The sequence below is a fragment of the Triplophysa dalaica genome, chromosome 16, assembly GCF_015846415.1.
Source record: "Triplophysa dalaica isolate WHDGS20190420 chromosome 16, ASM1584641v1, whole genome shotgun sequence".
NCBI classification, from domain to species: domain Eukaryota; kingdom Metazoa; phylum Chordata; class Actinopteri; order Cypriniformes; family Nemacheilidae; genus Triplophysa; species Triplophysa dalaica.
The window spans coordinates 15,379,828-15,398,211 of NC_079557.1; the positions used below are offsets into that span (position 1 = coordinate 15,379,828).

At 37.3% G+C, this 18,384-nt stretch overlaps 1 protein-coding gene across 10 annotated transcripts in view; it reads left to right on the forward strand.

Moving 5' to 3' along the window:
• enox2 (ecto-NOX disulfide-thiol exchanger 2) overlaps positions 1–11,793 on the forward strand; it is a 238,919-nt gene extending 227,126 nt beyond the window's left edge. For 9 of the 10 annotated variants that reach the window (XM_056769092.1, XM_056769099.1, XM_056769097.1 and 6 more), the window contains 3 exons: positions 885–990; positions 6,277–6,362; positions 11,067–11,793. In XM_056769092.1, the coding sequence (XP_056625070.1) occupies positions 885–990; positions 6,277–6,362; positions 11,067–11,198 (324 nt within the window). In that variant the 3' untranslated portion in view covers positions 11,199–11,793. The other variant, XM_056769101.1, reaches the window with a different exon arrangement.
• Positions 11,794–18,384: the final 6,591 nt, after the last annotated feature.

The following is an 18,384-nucleotide window of genomic DNA, read 5'->3' on the forward strand; positions in this document are numbered from 1 at the left end:
TTTAATAAATATATTTCAAAAACATCTATTTTATTTGTTTAAAAATTATTATTATTAGTAGTAGTAGTAGTAGTAAGAGTAGTATTAAACTAATTATTATTATTATTATTATTATTAATATTAATATTAATATTGTTGTTGTAATATAATAATGATAATAATAAACATGATTATTGCTGTTGTTATAATTACTACATTTCATATTATTATTATTATTATTATTAGACAAATCAAAGAAATATACAAAGAAAATATGTGTTTAATGCCTAGACAATATGGCCTTACCAAGTTTCACCTAATTTAAGATGTCATCTGTTTTTGAATTTGTTTTTTATAATAATAATTGTTATATATATATATATATATATATATATATATATGTCATATTTAACAACAGACCTACAAAAATTAGGAAATTAAACAGCTCACATAATATTTATTTTGACCTTATGAGGTTGGTCATCATTGTCTCCAAGGTTAAGCATCTTGCCGCCACCATTTGTTGAAAAGCCATATCCCGAATTTTTTTTCAAGAGTTACAGGCTTTGTTTTGCACCTTGTTTCATGACTGAAGCCTCCTGTTATTCTGCTTTCTTCTGAAGTGCCTCTGGTTCCCCTCTATCAGTCTTTCCCTCTGCATTTTCCTTTCTCTGCAGCACCATAAACTCTGTTCTGTTGTCCCATTTCCCCTCCCCTGTCCTTTCTCAGAACATGACAGATCATTACAGGCCAATCGAGCGCAGGAGAACTTTATTTGTCGCAGGATAAATCACTCTGACACAACTGGGCGAGGAGCTCACCACGCGTCAGAGTGTTGGGGTAATGAGGGGGGAGGATCTGAGGTGCTGCTGGGAAGAAAAACGTTCTCTTTGTTGTTCTTATAGGAGGCGGCGGCGTCAGCTGTGGTATCCTGCAGCCAGGAGAAAGAGAACCTGCCGGAGAAGAGCCCTCCTAGCCCTGTGAAGTCAGAGCGAGAAGCTCTGCTCGTAGGTGAGTGTCATGGGTGGTGTGGCGGGGGTTTGGAGACTCCGAGCCACCTAGCGTGGGTCTTTTTGTTCTAAATTATATCAGGCACAAGATGATAAAAAAACTGTTCTCATTATTTTCATCATCCAAAGATATCTGTGCCACGGTGCAGGTGTTAATTGCCAGGCCAAATGAGCCTCAAATGAGTCACCTCCAATGCTTTTTAATGAGGAACTTTGACATGACGTCCACATTAAAGATAGAGACTAGAAAAGATGTGCGTGAGTGAGCAGGAGAGGCTGTGGAATGAGCCTGTTGGAGGCTGAAATGCTGTCTAGGTAGGGAACTTAATAGGTTTTGAGAGGCAACTCTTGACCTGAATATTTTTCTTTTATGACCACAAAAGAAGATATTTTGAAGAATGTTGCTAACCAAACAACATTGACCCCCATTGACTTTACATGGACAGCAAACCACTCAAACATTTCTCAAAATATCTTGTTTTGTATTACACAGAAGAAGAAGTCACAAAGAGGTTTTAAATGACATGAGGGTGAATAAATGATGACAGAATTTTATTTTGGGTTGAACTATCTCTTTAACATTTTGTCACTTAGACATCAATGTGTTGCTGCATATTGATAGAGCACAAAACATCATCACAGTTTTGCTCCCAGATATACTGCATTTAAATCTCAAGCATATGCTTATTGTTATTTCAGTTGAGCAGCTGTACTGTCTGCGTGATTTCATGATTTATTAATTTACCTGATCCTTTTGTACAAAGCAAATATAATCTGTCTTTATGCATATAGATGCCTGGCCTTAGCAAGAGTTCAAGTGATCCAATCACACTGTTCTCTTCAGCTTTACACTATCATGGGTTTCATTTCCAGAGAACACACTTGTGATTGTGTCATCATGTATCTGTCAAATACATAATTTTGCATGTTGGGGGAGTAACAATACAGACGATTTCATCGGACGCACGCAGATGGCCTGAAAAAAACGTCCTGTCAGTGTTTTTTTGATCGGTCTGGCTAGTGGCAAATAATATAACTATTTATATTTTATTTTATTTATATTATATTAATATGTATTTCTATAAATATTTTAGTGTAGAATAATTGTATTAGCCTTGATGCCCGATGACTCCTGAGATAGGCACAGGCTCCCCGTGACCCAAGGTAGTTCGGATAAGCGGTAGAAAATGGAATGGAATGGAATAATTGTATTAAAAAATATTTAATTGTATTGGATGTTAATTTTATTAAATGAACAATTTAGTAATATGACAATTTGTGTCGTGTAACTTTGTTGCATTTTAGCCAAGTGTAACGGCTCTTCTACTGGTAAACCAAAATAATACTAGATTTTTAACTTGCTAACTACAGTAATATAATTTATTTATTTTGGTTGTTTTCTGAAATAATCTATGCAGACTCTATTCTTTGTGGATGTGTACTGGAGGTAAAGTTTGTTTAGATGTTGCTTTGAACCTGTCTATTTAGTGAAACAATACATAGAGATTGAAAATGTGCAGCTTAGTTTTTATGATATGACATCTGCGTAATTGCTTCAGTACTGTGTGTTTTGGCAGATTTATCACATTTTTTCATATATATTTTTAATGGTTTATTGTGCAGACCAGTGACTGAAAAGTGTGTTGATCTCATTGTTGTCTGGCTAATGGCAATCTGCTTAAATAACCTTAAGCATCCACTTCATAGTAGCGCTCTGCCTTGCACGAGTCTCTTTTTTTTTGCCAGATTCACTTCAGCTCATGATCTGTTCAAGTAGCTCCCGTCTCTTCTAAGCCGAAGACATTTAATGATGTTTCAAACCAAAGGTTGTGCGGTTGTGTTTTCTTTAAGTCATAGCACAGCATGTCTGACCTGTTCATAAAACAACTATTCAGACTATTTGGGACACTTCACCCAACAATGAAACCTCTGTCATCATCCCCACATGTCATTCCTGTGTTTTCTTTGTGGGTTTATGTCTCGTATTGCAGTGAGGAGAGTGTAAAAAATGAAGTGGATGAGTTAAACGAAAGTCATTAAACATCTCAGGTTATTTCTTGTTGAAAGCACTGTGGGGGTTTAACCCTGGTGTCCTGGACACATTTTCTCTACTGGCCTCTATCCATCATGGCCTCCTGTTCATCTGTAGATAATTGCCTCCTTTCCACAGCCACTGTTACTGTCGTCTGCTGCTTTCTGCTGGCATTTGGTGAGACTGACAAACACAAGTTTACCATGCTTTTAATCATACAAGTCATACATTCAGTCAAGCCCCATAAAGGAGATAACAGCACCATAAGAGTCATTTACACTACTAGCGTGCTGTTTTCCAAGTCAATGCGATGGCTTTGTGTGAGTTATTATTCACTGATAATCTTCTTCTCTGCTACGGCTTTGTCACAACAAGAGCTGTTTTGAATACATGTATGTGCAAATGAAAGTGCAAGTTCACCCACTAAAGAAATCTATCATCATCTGTTCAGCCTCTTGCAATTCCAAACATGTATATCACTTTTCATCTGTGAAACACAAAAGAAGATATTTTGAGAAATGTTTTAGTGATTTTGTGTACAAAGGAAGTACAATGGGGGCCAGTGTTTTTTGGTTACCAACGTTCTACAAAATATCCTCTTTTGTGTTCTGCAGAAGAAAGTAAGTCATACAGGTTTGAAAAGACACGAGCATGAGTAAATGCTGAATTAAAAATGTGTGTGAACTGTTACTTCAATATATCATTTGGAATATTTGGTGCGACCTACCCCTTAAAAGATGCCACAGGCTATTTGGAGACCTTTTCAGACATACAATAAATTCTACAGTGCATTCAGTCACGAAAAATACTGGCCAGATTTTGTTGATTTGTCTATTTTCATTCACCTCACCCGTGTTTGGCTTTAAATCGATTTGTGTATATAGAAATGCATTGCTAAGATAGCGTGTATTACATAAACTATACGGTCCATTATGACTAATGGAATATTGAATACGCATGTACGATTCGTCCTGAAGAGCCGCCCTGCTTTCCTGTTCATTGCGTAATGCATTCAAAATAATTGAGTTATCAGGCCTCCTATCAAATCCAAAGCAGAAGTGCTAATAGCTAGTGTTATTGTTATTCCATATGCTGGAGTGTGATGAATGAAGCACTTAGCAGAGCAACGAAAAGCATCAGAGCTGCAATTAAACACTCATATGCATTTAGAAGTTCAAGAGGCAGAAAAAGCAGATGAGAACATCCACTTCAGGGAAGACACCTCAAGTACTCCCTTTATAAATCAGAACTTGGAAATACAGGGGGGGAATGCTGATGCATGAAAGCTCTGTTCCCAAACCTAGTGAGCAGCCCAGAGTGTTGCAGTACTGACACGAAAGATGTAACAAATTGTAGTCAGGATAAATAGGCTGTTTTAAGACACTTTGTTCTGGTCGAAATCTAAGGCACTATTGTTTGTGTTGTTTGTAGATCGAGCAATCGCAAAATGCACTGCAATGAGTGAATAAATGAGAGTTTAGCTATCACGGTATCCGTTTTCACTTCATGGTTATCCTGGCCGGGAGGGTGCAGTAACTGTATTGTTGTGTTGTTGAGGGCTGCTGCAATTAAATGTAACCAGCATAAAAGTTTGAGTTTACATAATTGTGTTTATAAATACAAAATTATTTTGCACAGTACACAGACATATAGGCCCCTATCGTACATCCGGCACAAGGCGGAGCGCAAATGTTTTTGCTAGTTTCAGCCCGACGCAGTTCTTATTTTCCTGTCCTGCTCCGCGTTGTTTAAATAGCAAATGCACCTGCGCTCAGTTGTGTGCCCATGGGCGTGCTGGTCTAAAAAAGAGGTGTTTTTGAGGAACTGAAAATAGACTGCACCATAGACCAACTCAAACCTGGTCTAAAGTCTAATGTCAATTAAAAAAAAGAGCGTATTAGTAAAAAATGCGCCTCTGGGCGGGTCCACAACGTGCTTTCACTTTATACGTATAACACTGAGGGAAGCGCAGCAGCACACAAACATGCCAAATATTAAAAAAAATATGGAATACTATGTAAAAGATCATTATTGTGTATATAAAGATACAAATTCGGCTTGTCATGTAGATGATCTGCTTGCATGCTTTAACCTCACGCATGAGCAGATGCTTTCCCTCTCTGGAGAAGCCTCCAGTCTTTGCTCTTGCAAATTCCACTGTGAAAATAGTGAATCCGCCATGTGCAAAAGTGGATTCAGACACGCCCTGAGTGCACCTGCGCCCTGCGATTTAGACCATACGATAAGATCGTGAAAATAGGGCCCATAAAGTGTAAACACAAACTTTTATTCTGGATGCGAATAATTGCGATTATCACTTGACACCCTTAATCGTGATATCTATTGGAACATTTTTATTGTTTTTGATCTTCTTTTGGCTGATTTTATATATTAAAAATACAAGTGAAGACTTTTAAACCATTGTGGCTCAAAAGGCGGTCAAACTTCGGAATTATTTACAATAAAGGTATGTGTAAAATGAACAATATTTAATATCATGATTTTAGTCAATACCGGTATATTGTGACACCCCTAGTTGAGAGTTGGGCAAAATATACTGAATATTATAAATCATTCAATAATAAGTCATAGATGCAATCCATAACAATTTTAGTTACAGATAAATAAAAATCAAGTATTTTGATAAATATTACATTAATCAAATATAAATTATTGAGCAAGTGCATAAACAATTTTCTCTCAATATGTTTCTTAACCCCGATTTACAACAGTAAGCATATAATCATGAATCCGATACAATTTTCAAGTAAATGTCAGTTTGACATCTTTTGAATATTACATTTATATAAGTACGTAAAATAAGCTGCAAATGTATGTTTACAACAGAGGTGGCGATAAAGAGGTAAAAGTTATGAATTACATTTGTAAAATGAATATCGTTGCTGTCCTTCAGAAACCTCAGATATCCAAATTCACAGTTTTTCAAGAAATGGAAAAAACACTGTACCTATTTAACAATTAAATACTTGGTTATCAAAGTTGACAAGCACTTTTTAATCATTTTTATTGCTTAGATATTTGCGTGAGTGAAGCCTGTGTGCCTCGCATGAAGAGTGCTTTTTATCCCATACAGAATTGCTTTCTGCAGTATATAGAGCGTATCAAATCAGGGTCCATCTCAGCCTAGAAGACAGCTAGACATCAAGACAGCTGACTAGCTGTTGGAACAAAGCTTAGTTTTATACAGTACAGTCAAATCTTTCAAATAATTCATCTTTGGCTTTCCATCCTCAGGAATCATCTCAACGTTTCTTCATGTTCATCCTTTTGGAGCCAGCATTGAATATATCTGCTCCTATTTACAGAGATTGGACACTAAGGTATGCAACACACACATACACGGTCATCTCCCCTGACTGAATCTATTTACTCCACTTTACAGCACCTCTCTCTCACAAACACACACAAACACACACACACACACACACACTGAAAGCTTGTAAGCCTGTCTACTTGCCATTCTAATGTTCTGCTGAGTAAACAGGTCTTCAGCAGACAGAACAGGCTCATGATGTAAGCAAAGTGCTGGCGCTCACAGCGGGACCACACACACACACACACACACACACAAAGTATACAGTCACATGTTTACTTTCTGTGTGGTGAACTCACTTAATGTTTGCGACACTTTAGCTTGAAACCTGCGTCTTGTTCACTAAGCACCTGCAATCCAGTTAAACTGTTACTGCTTGCAGCAGCTGTGCCTAATTTACAACCTAGTGACGTAAACCAGCATTAAGGTACAACTTAAACACGACACTATTTAACGTAGCTGATGCGTATCTGTACATGTAAACTAAATATTTATAGATGCCTCTGATGAGGAGTAATGTTTGAAATACTGTAGCAGACTGACTGAACTAAATCAATATGCGCTTGTTTCACTCGACAGACTTCAATCCTTCACACACATATATCATAGTGCTGACCTTTACACTAGCTTGCATTTTTATAGAGAGGACATCAGTAGCTGCTCAACATGAACCCAAACATCTTGTATCAATATCCCAAATTTCATCCACATCAAATCATTATCATGTAATAATGTTGTATGGTATTTTCAATATTTTTAATTTATCATTATTCATTTCAAATGCCATTTCTGAATGAGATTTACATATACAATTATAAGGGCTGTCTCACAATGAATCCCATCCAGAATAAAAGTTTGTGTTTACATAATATATGTCTGTGTACTCTGCATGTTAATTTTCTATTCATAAAGACAAAAACATGCACATACATATTTAGGAAATATTTGCATGTATTTATTTATATTTACTAGTGGTGGGCATAGATTAATTTTTTTAATCTAGATTAATCTAGATTAATTCCAAGATTAATCTAGATTAATCTAGATTAAAATGGCTCATTTGAATTCTTCGAAGGCATTCAGAATATGTGTGCTACCCAAATAATGACTAAAAGTAAGTCTTTGAGAACGGGTTTCTCAAGCCAGGTGGCGCATTAGACCAGGGGCTCATCTCCTGTTTCCAAAATGCATCACAAACTGCTTGAGAAAGCTGTTCTACTATGATAATTGGTGATGAAAATTAAATTATGTTCAATAAGATGAACTTGTGTTTACTTCCGCAATAGCTAAGGGATGATTTCCGTTTAGGTGGTACTTGAGACTGGAAGAGCTCCTACAGTACATTTACATTTAGTCATTTAGCAGACGCTTTTATCCAAAGCGATTTACAAAGAGTGAGGGAGCAACAAGCGATATGTCATACAGGAGCCATAATACATTAGGTGCCAATACAAAGTTACTGGTTTCAACTAAAGCTAGACCAGTACCTGTTGAGAGAAAGTGTTTTTTTTTAAACCAATTCCGCATTGCACAATGTGCAAACAACCTTAGTCTTGTCGATGTTTCTATTGGGAAGCTTCTTAAAAATTAATATTCCCTGAAGCAAACCCGGCGGCTTCATAGCATGTTAGCACGTCACGTGTGATGCGGTAATTTCACAGTAACGTTATGTTGTGTTCAGACCAAACGCGAATGGCGTGTCAAGCGCGAGTGATTTATATGTTAATGCAAAGAGCCAATAGACCTACTTGCTGCGCGAATCGCGCGAATGAAGCCCTGATTATGAGATGATGAGGCTGCTTCTGCTTCCGCGAATGACGCGAATCACGCGAGTTGAAAAATCTCGTTCTCGCCCCGTACAGTGCAGTTAAGGTGGTATACATCCGCGCTAAAATATCAAGGTGAAAGTCATCATAGATTGCGTAGTATAGACCCAGCTGCCAACCCAACTTTGAGAATAGATTAACGGCGACATTTTTTTTAACGCGCGATAATAGTCTCACTGCGTTAACGCCGTTAACGGCCCACCACTAATATTTACTAAACATTTAAAAAGCATATCAAAAGTTATTAAGTTTTAGGTTTTTCTATAATATATGCATGTATGTGTTTATAAATAAAAAAATGATATGCACACTTGCACAGTATACAAAGGCATATTACGTAAACAAAACTTTTATTCTGTACATGATTAATCATGATTATTCATTTGTTAGTCCAACAAATTACACAGTTATTCATGATAAAGCAAAAAAGCATCATATTTAATTAGAGATGCAACAATATATCATCCAATAATAGGTGTCGATTGATAAAAGCTATTGGCCGATGATCAGGGTTGATATACACTATCTTGTCAATCCAAAGAGGATAAGAAAATGCAATGAATTTGGCTCTGTTTGATATTCATTATTAATAATCATTATATGAATGAACAACATTTAGAAGGTTAAGAAATATTCATTTAATCTTCAGAATCGGTGTTGGCAGATATCACACTGATAATTGACTATCGGTATCAGTGGAGACATTTTGTATCAGTGCATCTTTATATTTAATGGAAACTTTTTACTGTATTTTACTGTATTACCTATAAAACCAGAGACTTAATTTTTTGTCAATTTTGCAAGCAGTTTTTTAACCAACGATAGAAAAGAGAATTATGATCAATATCAAATTCCTAATGCAGTCACAGATATTTGTTTCTTAAAGGTCCAGTCTAAACCAACTCCCTGAACTTGAATTTTGCCGTGAAATTGCATTCCGCGCAGATTTCATGCAACCGCTATCTGATTTGCATAATTTTCTAGTGAACTGGCCGTTAAAACAACACAGACACTGGAGTCGCTATCAGAAGTCACAATTCGTTCCCTGTAAATCTTTCCCCATGTGTGTTCTCAGACAGGGTCCTGAAGGTTTGTCTGCCAAGATGTTTAATGCCGGAATAAAACACTCATCTCACTACTGCGCACAGTGTTGATTATTCTTTATTCTTGTCATTGCTCTCTTTCTCTCGCTCTCTTTTTCGCTGTCACACTATGACTAATTTACACTTACAGATGGAGGCTGAAAATGAGGCTCTGTATCTTTTCACTTTGAGTTTAATGCCTCCGGCTGTGTTGGTGCCCACGCTCTCTCGCTACGCAGCACACACATGCCTTCGTATCTTCATCAACACGCCCGCTTGTTTTCATTAAAAACAATGCGCTCCAGTGGGAGGTGCATGAGAGGATTTTAATCGATAACCCGACTATGGCGTCTCACTGCGTGACGCTTGATGCGCTGGTGCAAGAGGGTTTGTGATCCTGCAAAAACACAATTGCACTTATGGTGTCGCTTACGTATATGTCACACGTGCGACAAAAACACGGTCTGTGCTAAGAATAAATTAGTCTGTGTAGCACGCGTGCGATACAGTTTGGCAGGTGCATTAACACAGAGCTGCGTGTTTGTGTTAAGTGTGTTTCTCATTGCGCTTGTTTGTGTGTGACATTAATCAATGGCGCACCGCTATTTTACTTAGTTTCAATCTATCTTTTCGAGTTTTTCAGCTGCATTGAGTCCATACTCCATGCGGTCGTGGAAACTTGTTATTTAAATACGTCATCTTGCTGTTCTGCGTGAATGAACTACACAGTTCAACCTGCTACACTTGTGACGCTCCTGGATTTGTCTGCGTCTGCACCGTATGGGCATATGAACACATGAAATTCATCTCCATAGTTGCTCTGAGAGTTTATTTTAAGAGCATTTTACTGTTTGAGTGAAGCATTAACACTAATTCAAGCGTCTTCCCGACGACCCGTCAAAAATGAAAGTCCCGTTGGCCTGAACAACTCAACATGAATAGTCAATAGATCCTCCTAAAAACATCGTATTGTTCCTTTAAGTGGACAAATATACCACTATTGTATCGTAAAAAATGAAAAACATAGAACTTCAGGTCAACAAAAAATCGGCCCTAATTTATCCATCTGTATGTAACATTAATGTCATTTGTCAGTTACATTTACATTTACATTTAGTCATTTGGCAAACGCTTTTATCCAAAGCGACTTACAGTGCACTTATTACAGGGACAATCCCCCTGGAGCAACATGGAGTAAAGTGTCTTGCTCAAGGACACACTGCTGGTGGCTGCTGGGATCGAACCAGCAACCTTTGATTTACCAGTTCACTGGTTTAACCCACTAGACCACCATCTCCAGTTACCTGCATATTCATGTGATGAACTGAATTTAATGATTAAAAATGTTTTATACTTGTGCTGCAACTGTTTGGCTTGTGCTACAAAACTTTAAACCTCTGTAGCACCAGTGCTTTGAGCAAAAAATGTTAAAGTACAGTCCTGTTTGTTAATTACAAAAATTGGTTAGTTAAACAATTAAATATTTACTTAATATAATAATATTATTTACTTAATAAATAAAATATATGCAAATTTATCCTTCAGAAGATTTGATTGTCTTACTTCAGTTGAAGCTCAAAAGATGCTTTTTGAACATTCTCAGCTCATGTTATCAACTCTAAATATTAACTTCCATTTTTAAATTCAATTGACATACAAATTGTAATTGTGATTTAAAAAAATATATATTTAAAAGTATTTCAATAGTGGTCTTAGACTTGTGCACCCCACTTTAAATGCTCCTCTTGAACAAGGAGGTTTGAACTTGTCTTAATATTTGATATTCTTGTGTTTTTTTTCCAGATCTGCACCACAGAGGTGGAGACACTACTGGGCCGGCTGCCGTGTACATTCAAGCAGGAGTTGACAGGTGTAGGGGCTAGCTTAGAGAAACGCTGGAAGTTCTGCGGTTTTGAGGGCATTAAGACGGCGTAGAGACGAGGCTTGGGACATACAGCGAGACTCAAAGTGAACAGCCAACAGACGGGAGGGATTTCAACCAATCACCTGCCAACTCTGTGTCCATGAGGGCAGCCATAAAGGGATTTAAGTGTGGGAATTTCAGAAAACACTCCAACCCAGGGGCAAACACTCCAAACCTGGAGCTCTTCAAGACTTCCGAGTGTGTGTAGTTTGGTGTAGTATGTGTATACACAAGCACATGTTGGTGTGTGTGTGTGTGTGTGTGTGTGTGGGTGTGTGTGTGTGGGTGTGTGTGTGCGTGCGTGCGTGCCTGTGTGTGTGTACGTGCCTGTGTGTGTGTACGTCGGTTCCACCTGAACAGACAACATGACGTGCTGTGGAAGTCGGATTTAAATCAGGGTCTGATGTTGAACCGATGACTGAACTGTCAACCTAGTTTTTCTTTCACATTGAATTTGTACAAAAAAGAAAACGACTTATAAATAACATGAATATATTTCTTCTTTTCTGTATAGACTGCACAAAGCTGCATAGAATCTTTTGTTCATATACTCTGTAAATGTTTGAATAACTTGCTATTTTTAAATAAAAAACACAGACGGAAATCATAAAATGCTAAAGGACTTTTTTAATCTAGTAATCTAGGTCAGCGCTCCCGAAAAATTCACTTTTGAGCACCTCGGCTAATTAAAAAGAGGAATCCTGGGATAAATATAAGCCTTGAGAAGACATTTTCTCTAACTTCAGCTACATTTATGCCACACACGTCCTTTTAAACCTTCTGGCTCTTCCTGCATAAGCCGGTGACCAGGAAAAAAACGTCTCTGACGTGCTTTTGTATCTCTACAGGATGGGATCCACAGTAACCCTGTTTCTCCAAACTGATGCCGTGGTCAGACTTGATTTTTCGTTCTATTGACTTCCATTCATATGCATATGAATACGTCAGACCAGAAACGCAAGCCTGTTCAACGATATTTCGCATTTCACAGCTTAGCAAACTTTAAGTTTGGTGAACTCTTACCTGCAATTTGTGACCAAGAGAAAAGTCATTTGGCAGACGCTTTTATCCAAAGCAATTTACAGTGCACTTATTACAGGGTCAATCCCCCTGGAGCAACATGGAGTAAAGTGTCTTGCTCAAGGACACACTGGTGGTGGCTGCTGGGATCGAACCAGCAACCTTTTGATTCACCAGTTCAGTGGTTTAACCCACTAGACCACCATCTCACATAAATGGAGGAAATGCTCCCACCCATTTTCATACCATCGTCCGAACGAATTTCGCATGCTCAAAGTTAAGTCTGACCGCGGCATAACTCTTCCTTCTCCTTTGATATGATCCTTTTAATATGGATCTTGAGTTTCTCATCACTTGTAGACCTAGAACTTGCCACTAACTGAAAACCTGACCGTGAACGTGTTGAGCAGGGCTGATGATACTTTAAGCAAAACCTGTGAAATCTAATTAACAATCAGTGTTAGGCACGTATGTGTTGAGTGTGCATATGTGTGGGTGTTTTGCTGTTACTCAGCAGTATATACAGCCAAGGAGAAAACAGTCAAGAGTCTCTAATGCTTTTCTGTTGTGCGATTTGTAATGTTCATTTTTTTTGCCGGAGGAAACTAATGCTTTATTACACATGATTGCTTTCAAGTGCTTTTATTTCCTTGGGCCACACGTATAATAAATTGGCTTCAGTTGCACGTCAGATGTTTGGACTGTCAGATGTAAATTAATAAGGGGTAATGATTGTTTCCCCCATAGCTGAACGTAACATAATTCATCACTATTTCTTTGTGTCATGCAAATTTAATATAGACACTCCAGTGGGCCTGAATTCTCAGTGAACTGAGAATGAACATGTAAAACATTTTTACAAAACAGGTTCCTGTCACTCGAATGTGAATATTTGAACGCTTCATTCTGAGTTAGAGTTTCTATTCCGATTTGTGTTCTGGAGATGCCTCAGTGTGAACTCGAATGATCTTTATTTAAAAACAAAACTGAAACATAACTTAAAGGAAAAGCTCTCCCAAAAATGAAAATTCCGTCATCATTTACTTTACATTTAATTTCTTTGTTCTGTTGAACACAGAAGAAGATATTTGGATATTTGGAATGCTTGTAACCCATGGTAGTTTTTCCCCTGCTTCCCTCTACTTTTTCTTATAATTAATTGCAGTATAATGTTGAAATACCCAGAAGTCTTTGCACCTCACTTTTGTATTATTTTTGCTTTGTCGAATTAGAAATACTGGGATGGGATATATAGTCGGAAATAAGAGATCGAAGAGGTTTGTTGTAACTGATGATATATTGTTTACATAAATGTTCGTTTTCTGTAAAGTCACCAATCAGCTGATTTGTTATTTGCTTTGGTTCACATGTACCCTGTTTGACACAGTATATTTTTCTCCACATGAAAATTATGCTTTATACACATTTTTTATAGAATCAATTTCTCAACGTTTGACAGATGTAGTCCTGACAAACAGTACAATAACACCAAAGTTTCAATAACTTAGTTGAATTTAAAAATCAGAAAGGAAGTGCTTGGAAATTACAAATTATCTTAAGCTAAATCAATTTGTAATTTAATGCATTAAACTTCGTTTGTTGTAAAAACTGAAAATTTTAAGTTATATCCATTCAAAGTAAGTTCTCTACAAAGATTACTGAATATTTAAAGGCAACTGTTTCCTCCATTTGAAGTAAACTAAACTTTAAATCCGGGTTTACTATGTTCAGACATCCGTTTTGCATTTTGAATGTCCTGAAGTTTATTCCCATACCAACCCCCCCCCCCAAAGCTTTCATAGTTTCCATTAAAATCAGACCCGTGTGCGTCTGCGCAAAATCTTTTCCAGCTTTCACTGGTTTAATACGGAGCTTTTTGAACTGGGGTAATGAAAAAACACGCGCACAGATGCAGGGGCATCGAAAGGTTGCGAGCAGAGCGCACGCACTCTGTTTTCCTCCAACCGCTCCATCATAGCACTTAGCGGAAGAGCAGCGCGTGGCCTGGCGCGTGCATCAATTCACTGGGCTTTATGCAGCTACAGAAAGAGCTCCATTTCTGTCATCATCTGCCTACATTTTGAAAAACGGCGTGTTTTTCACATCTCCAAGCACAGAATACTATTACTTCTGTGTGGTCTTCTTGTTTTTATGTTCCTTTGGTTTCCCAGTAGACTACAGGAAGCTTCAGTTGTTTGAAAAATAGCGAACACCACAAAGAACTAAACTGATTAATTAAATCACTCTGAGCGAGCGCTCCTCTTAGGTGACATCTCCAAAGGTATCCCACACATTAATTCAGCACAAATCGAAGTCCAAGAGATGCACCTGAGTGTACTTCAACAGCCGGCCTTGCTTTCGCTTGAAATCTCTCAAAAAGCAGATATGCTCTGTATTCAAAGGGCAACGGTGTCGACGGCAAACACCAGAAAGTCTCGCTCAAAACCCATAATCCCCTGAATGACATGCTCCTCACATCCTTGGAGGTAATTGGATATGGAGTGATAGGGTCTCTTTTTGGGGCTATATCACGATGCTTTAGCTAATTAGTTCAATCCTACCTGACTTCCTCCAGTCAAAGTGAATTCAGGCAATTACTGTGAGCGACTCCCGAGTGACCGGAAGAAAGGGGCGATTGGTTGGATAGGAGAGTGAATGTTCCCATCTTCCCTCACAACTTCATTATTCCCAAGTAGTTAGAAACGGTCCATCTGTTTAATATGTAACCCATGGAGGTCACAGAGGGTCACTGCTTCCATAATAATGCTAGTGGATAATAGATCACGGTTAATAATCTGTGTACGGTGGTTCTTGAGCGCCCCCTTCTGGAAGGAGCGAGCGCAGTTGGAGCTGAATGAACAGATTTGAGTCATTTGTGTGCTTAAATATGAAGGGGGTATTATGAGCTCTGTTCAGGGAGATGTCTGGCTCCTTTGTGGCGACACATGTAGGCAGGTCACATTCACAAACACTGTTATCCTTTTAATTAAAGAACACTGTTATTATAATAATATGCTTGAACTCTGCAACCTCTTCCACGCCGAATGCAGTAGGTACATGAATTGCTTTTTACTGTGAATAAAATACTTTCTATTGGATTCACTTGTGAATTGTACATTGATGCCTCATTATTAAAGGGATAGTTCACCTAAAAATGAAAATTCTGTCATCATTGACTCACCCTCAGATTGTTCTAAACCTGAATAAACTAATTTGTTCTTCTAAACACAAAGGAAGATATTTGGATGAATGTCAGTTACCAAACAGATCTCCTTCCTCAATGACTCCCATAGTATTTATAATCCCTAATATGGCAGTAAATGAGGGTTGAGAGTTGTTTGTTTACTGACATTCTGAAGAAATGTATACAGGTCAGTAAATGATGACTGATCTTGGGGTGAACTATCACTTTAAGTAAAAAGTTTGAATATGTGTGAGATGAGGAAATATTTTACAATAAGGTCCTTTTTGTTACATTAGTTAATACAGTTGCGAATATGAACTAACAAGGAATAGCCTATATATTGAAATTTATCAGTTCATTTTTCTTTGTTATTTAATACAAATGCAGTTGATCAATGTTTGTTCTTGTTAGTTTATTGTGCATTAACCAATATTAACAAATACAATTAAATGTGGAAATGAACATGTTGTATTGTGTATTAGTGTTAACAAACAAAGTCCAGCTCATTCATGTCGTAAAATTAAAATAAATTGTGAAAACATATGACAGGGAAAACATGAATTAATGTTTTTGTGTCAGGGCAGAAATAGCTATTTAACCTCTTATGTTTGTATAAAGACACCACACAAACACAACCATTGTTGCCTTATTCTAATAAAGTATATTCCAGACACTTTTTTGCCTGATATAGAATTATATTAACTTACAAATTTTGTGTTTGTGTTGGCACCGTTGCTCCAGGACGGTGTACTGTTGTGTCGAAAGCGTTCTCCTGTACCCCCCTCTGTCTCATCCCATCATTTCATTTCTCTGTATTGTCTAGCAAAAAAAACTATAAAAGGCCAAAAAAGTATGCTTACATATGTTATGTTTGTGTCGTTTCTCTCTTTGTTAAACTCATTGATAGCTCCCGTCTAATTGGCATGTGAACATTTTGAGAACATTACAGCATTCTCAATTGCAATCGCATCTGCTGTGTACAGGGTTTAAAGCCAGATGCAAAGTGTGTGATTTTGGCAGTGATTTAAGCCTCACAGATGAATTTTAAGAATCCTGAAAGATTATTTTGCTGTCACACTTTGATCTGTTGACTTCAGAGGGTTAAGGTAACAACTGCACATTTTCACCTTTACAAGATGGTCATTTATTGCATTTGTTAAAAGTTATGTGATTGATATTATTTCTTAGTGGCCTTCTCCATCATTTGATTTGGGCTCCTAATGTGCTGCCCTGATGTGTTTGATTTCAAATGTCAGTGAGACCACGGGGCTAATGAACTACAGTCCCAGTTATCTTCATTAACCCTCTAACCTTTAAAAGACATGGACATACAGTACAGTGGAGAGATTATCTGTTTCACTGAGAAGGGTATTTTATTCACTATTTGACAATCTCTTGATTTTTTTAAAAGCTTTGACCCGCAAGCTTCATTTTTTTATGTTCAAATTGATGCTCCCAAATGCAACTTTGGCTTTTTATATAAATGTCATGATCTAAAGATTAAAGTTTTAAGAAAGATTTATTCTTAAGAAATCCGAAATCATAGGTGATTTTAAACAGATATCATTTGTCAACTTTTTTTATAACTTTTTGAACAAAACATAACACCTAACGCAATCCCTAAAAATAATGAACCGTGAGCATTCATCACTCGATAGAGTTTTCTGTTGCTATCTGTCATGATTCCGCCATCATGTCTTGTCTATTCTTGGTCTTGTGGCTGAGTCATGGCATAGCCTTAGATTTTGTGTGGAGGGAGAAATAGTGATCCTATCGGCTTGCTATACTCTCTCTCCGGTCGTCCTTGTTTCGTCCTTCTCGTTTCCTCGTTAACTCTCCCTGAGTGTTTCATTACCCACACCTGCCCCTTGTTAAAAATCATTTGTCTGTCTCCCTATATAAGATTGTAGATTGTATTCCGTAACGGAATTTATTTATTAAACACAAAACAAAGACCCACGATGGGGTTTAAACGAGAAAACGAGAAAACAAGATAACAGTAAGCAGATAGGACACACACTAGATAAAATAACACTTGACATGAACTAAGTAAAACATACACTAGACTAAACTTGACTAGAAGAAATCCAAGGGAACAGGCACAGAGGTATAACCCCTTCATCCTTGTGTCTGCCTTCATTTGGGTTCTTCTTTGCAACATAAACTGTGACAGCTTTCATTTCAGTATCAACTCAGAAGTTTTTCTTAGAAATGAAAATAGAAAGAAACGATACTATTGTTGTCCATACATGAAGAGTACGGAGTTGCAAAATGAATGTAGATTTTAGAGATAAAATCATCTCTATTTTAGTAAATATCTTATTACAATTTTCAATGATATTGGCTTTTGATTGCAGACTCAGTTTGTGACATTTCTACGGAGAAAAATCTCAAACACATTTTATTTCAATTCAATCTCACTGATGTCTAAAAAATGTATTCATTGTGATATAACATACATTTCATCCGTGATTTTTCATTTCTGTCGGATGTCTAAACATAAATATTTTTCATTATTACACGGCCAGTCGCAAAAGTTTCTTTATTCCCAGATAACAACCCGGATGCAGCAAATAATTTTGACAGGTTTTTTTTGACAAATTAAATATAAATATGTCTTTTTAATGACAAATATGACATTATATTAGAAATGATTAAACCAAATTGCCTGTTTGTAACATGTGAACATTGTTTCTTCCCTTACAACCGAAAGTAAACAGCTTTTCTTCATGGAAGGTCTGCAGTCTATGAAATATTGATATGGTGGTCTAGTGGGTTAAACCACTGAACTGGTAAATCAAAGGTTGCTGGTTCGATCCCAGCATCCACCACCAGTGTGTCCTTGAGCAAGACACTACTCAATGTTGCTCCAGGGGGTTGTCCCTGTAATAAGTGCACTGTAAGTTGCTTTGATAAAAGCGTCTGCCAAATGACTAAATATATAATATATAAATATAAAATGAGCCAACAAAAAAAATTCTAATTCACGTTTT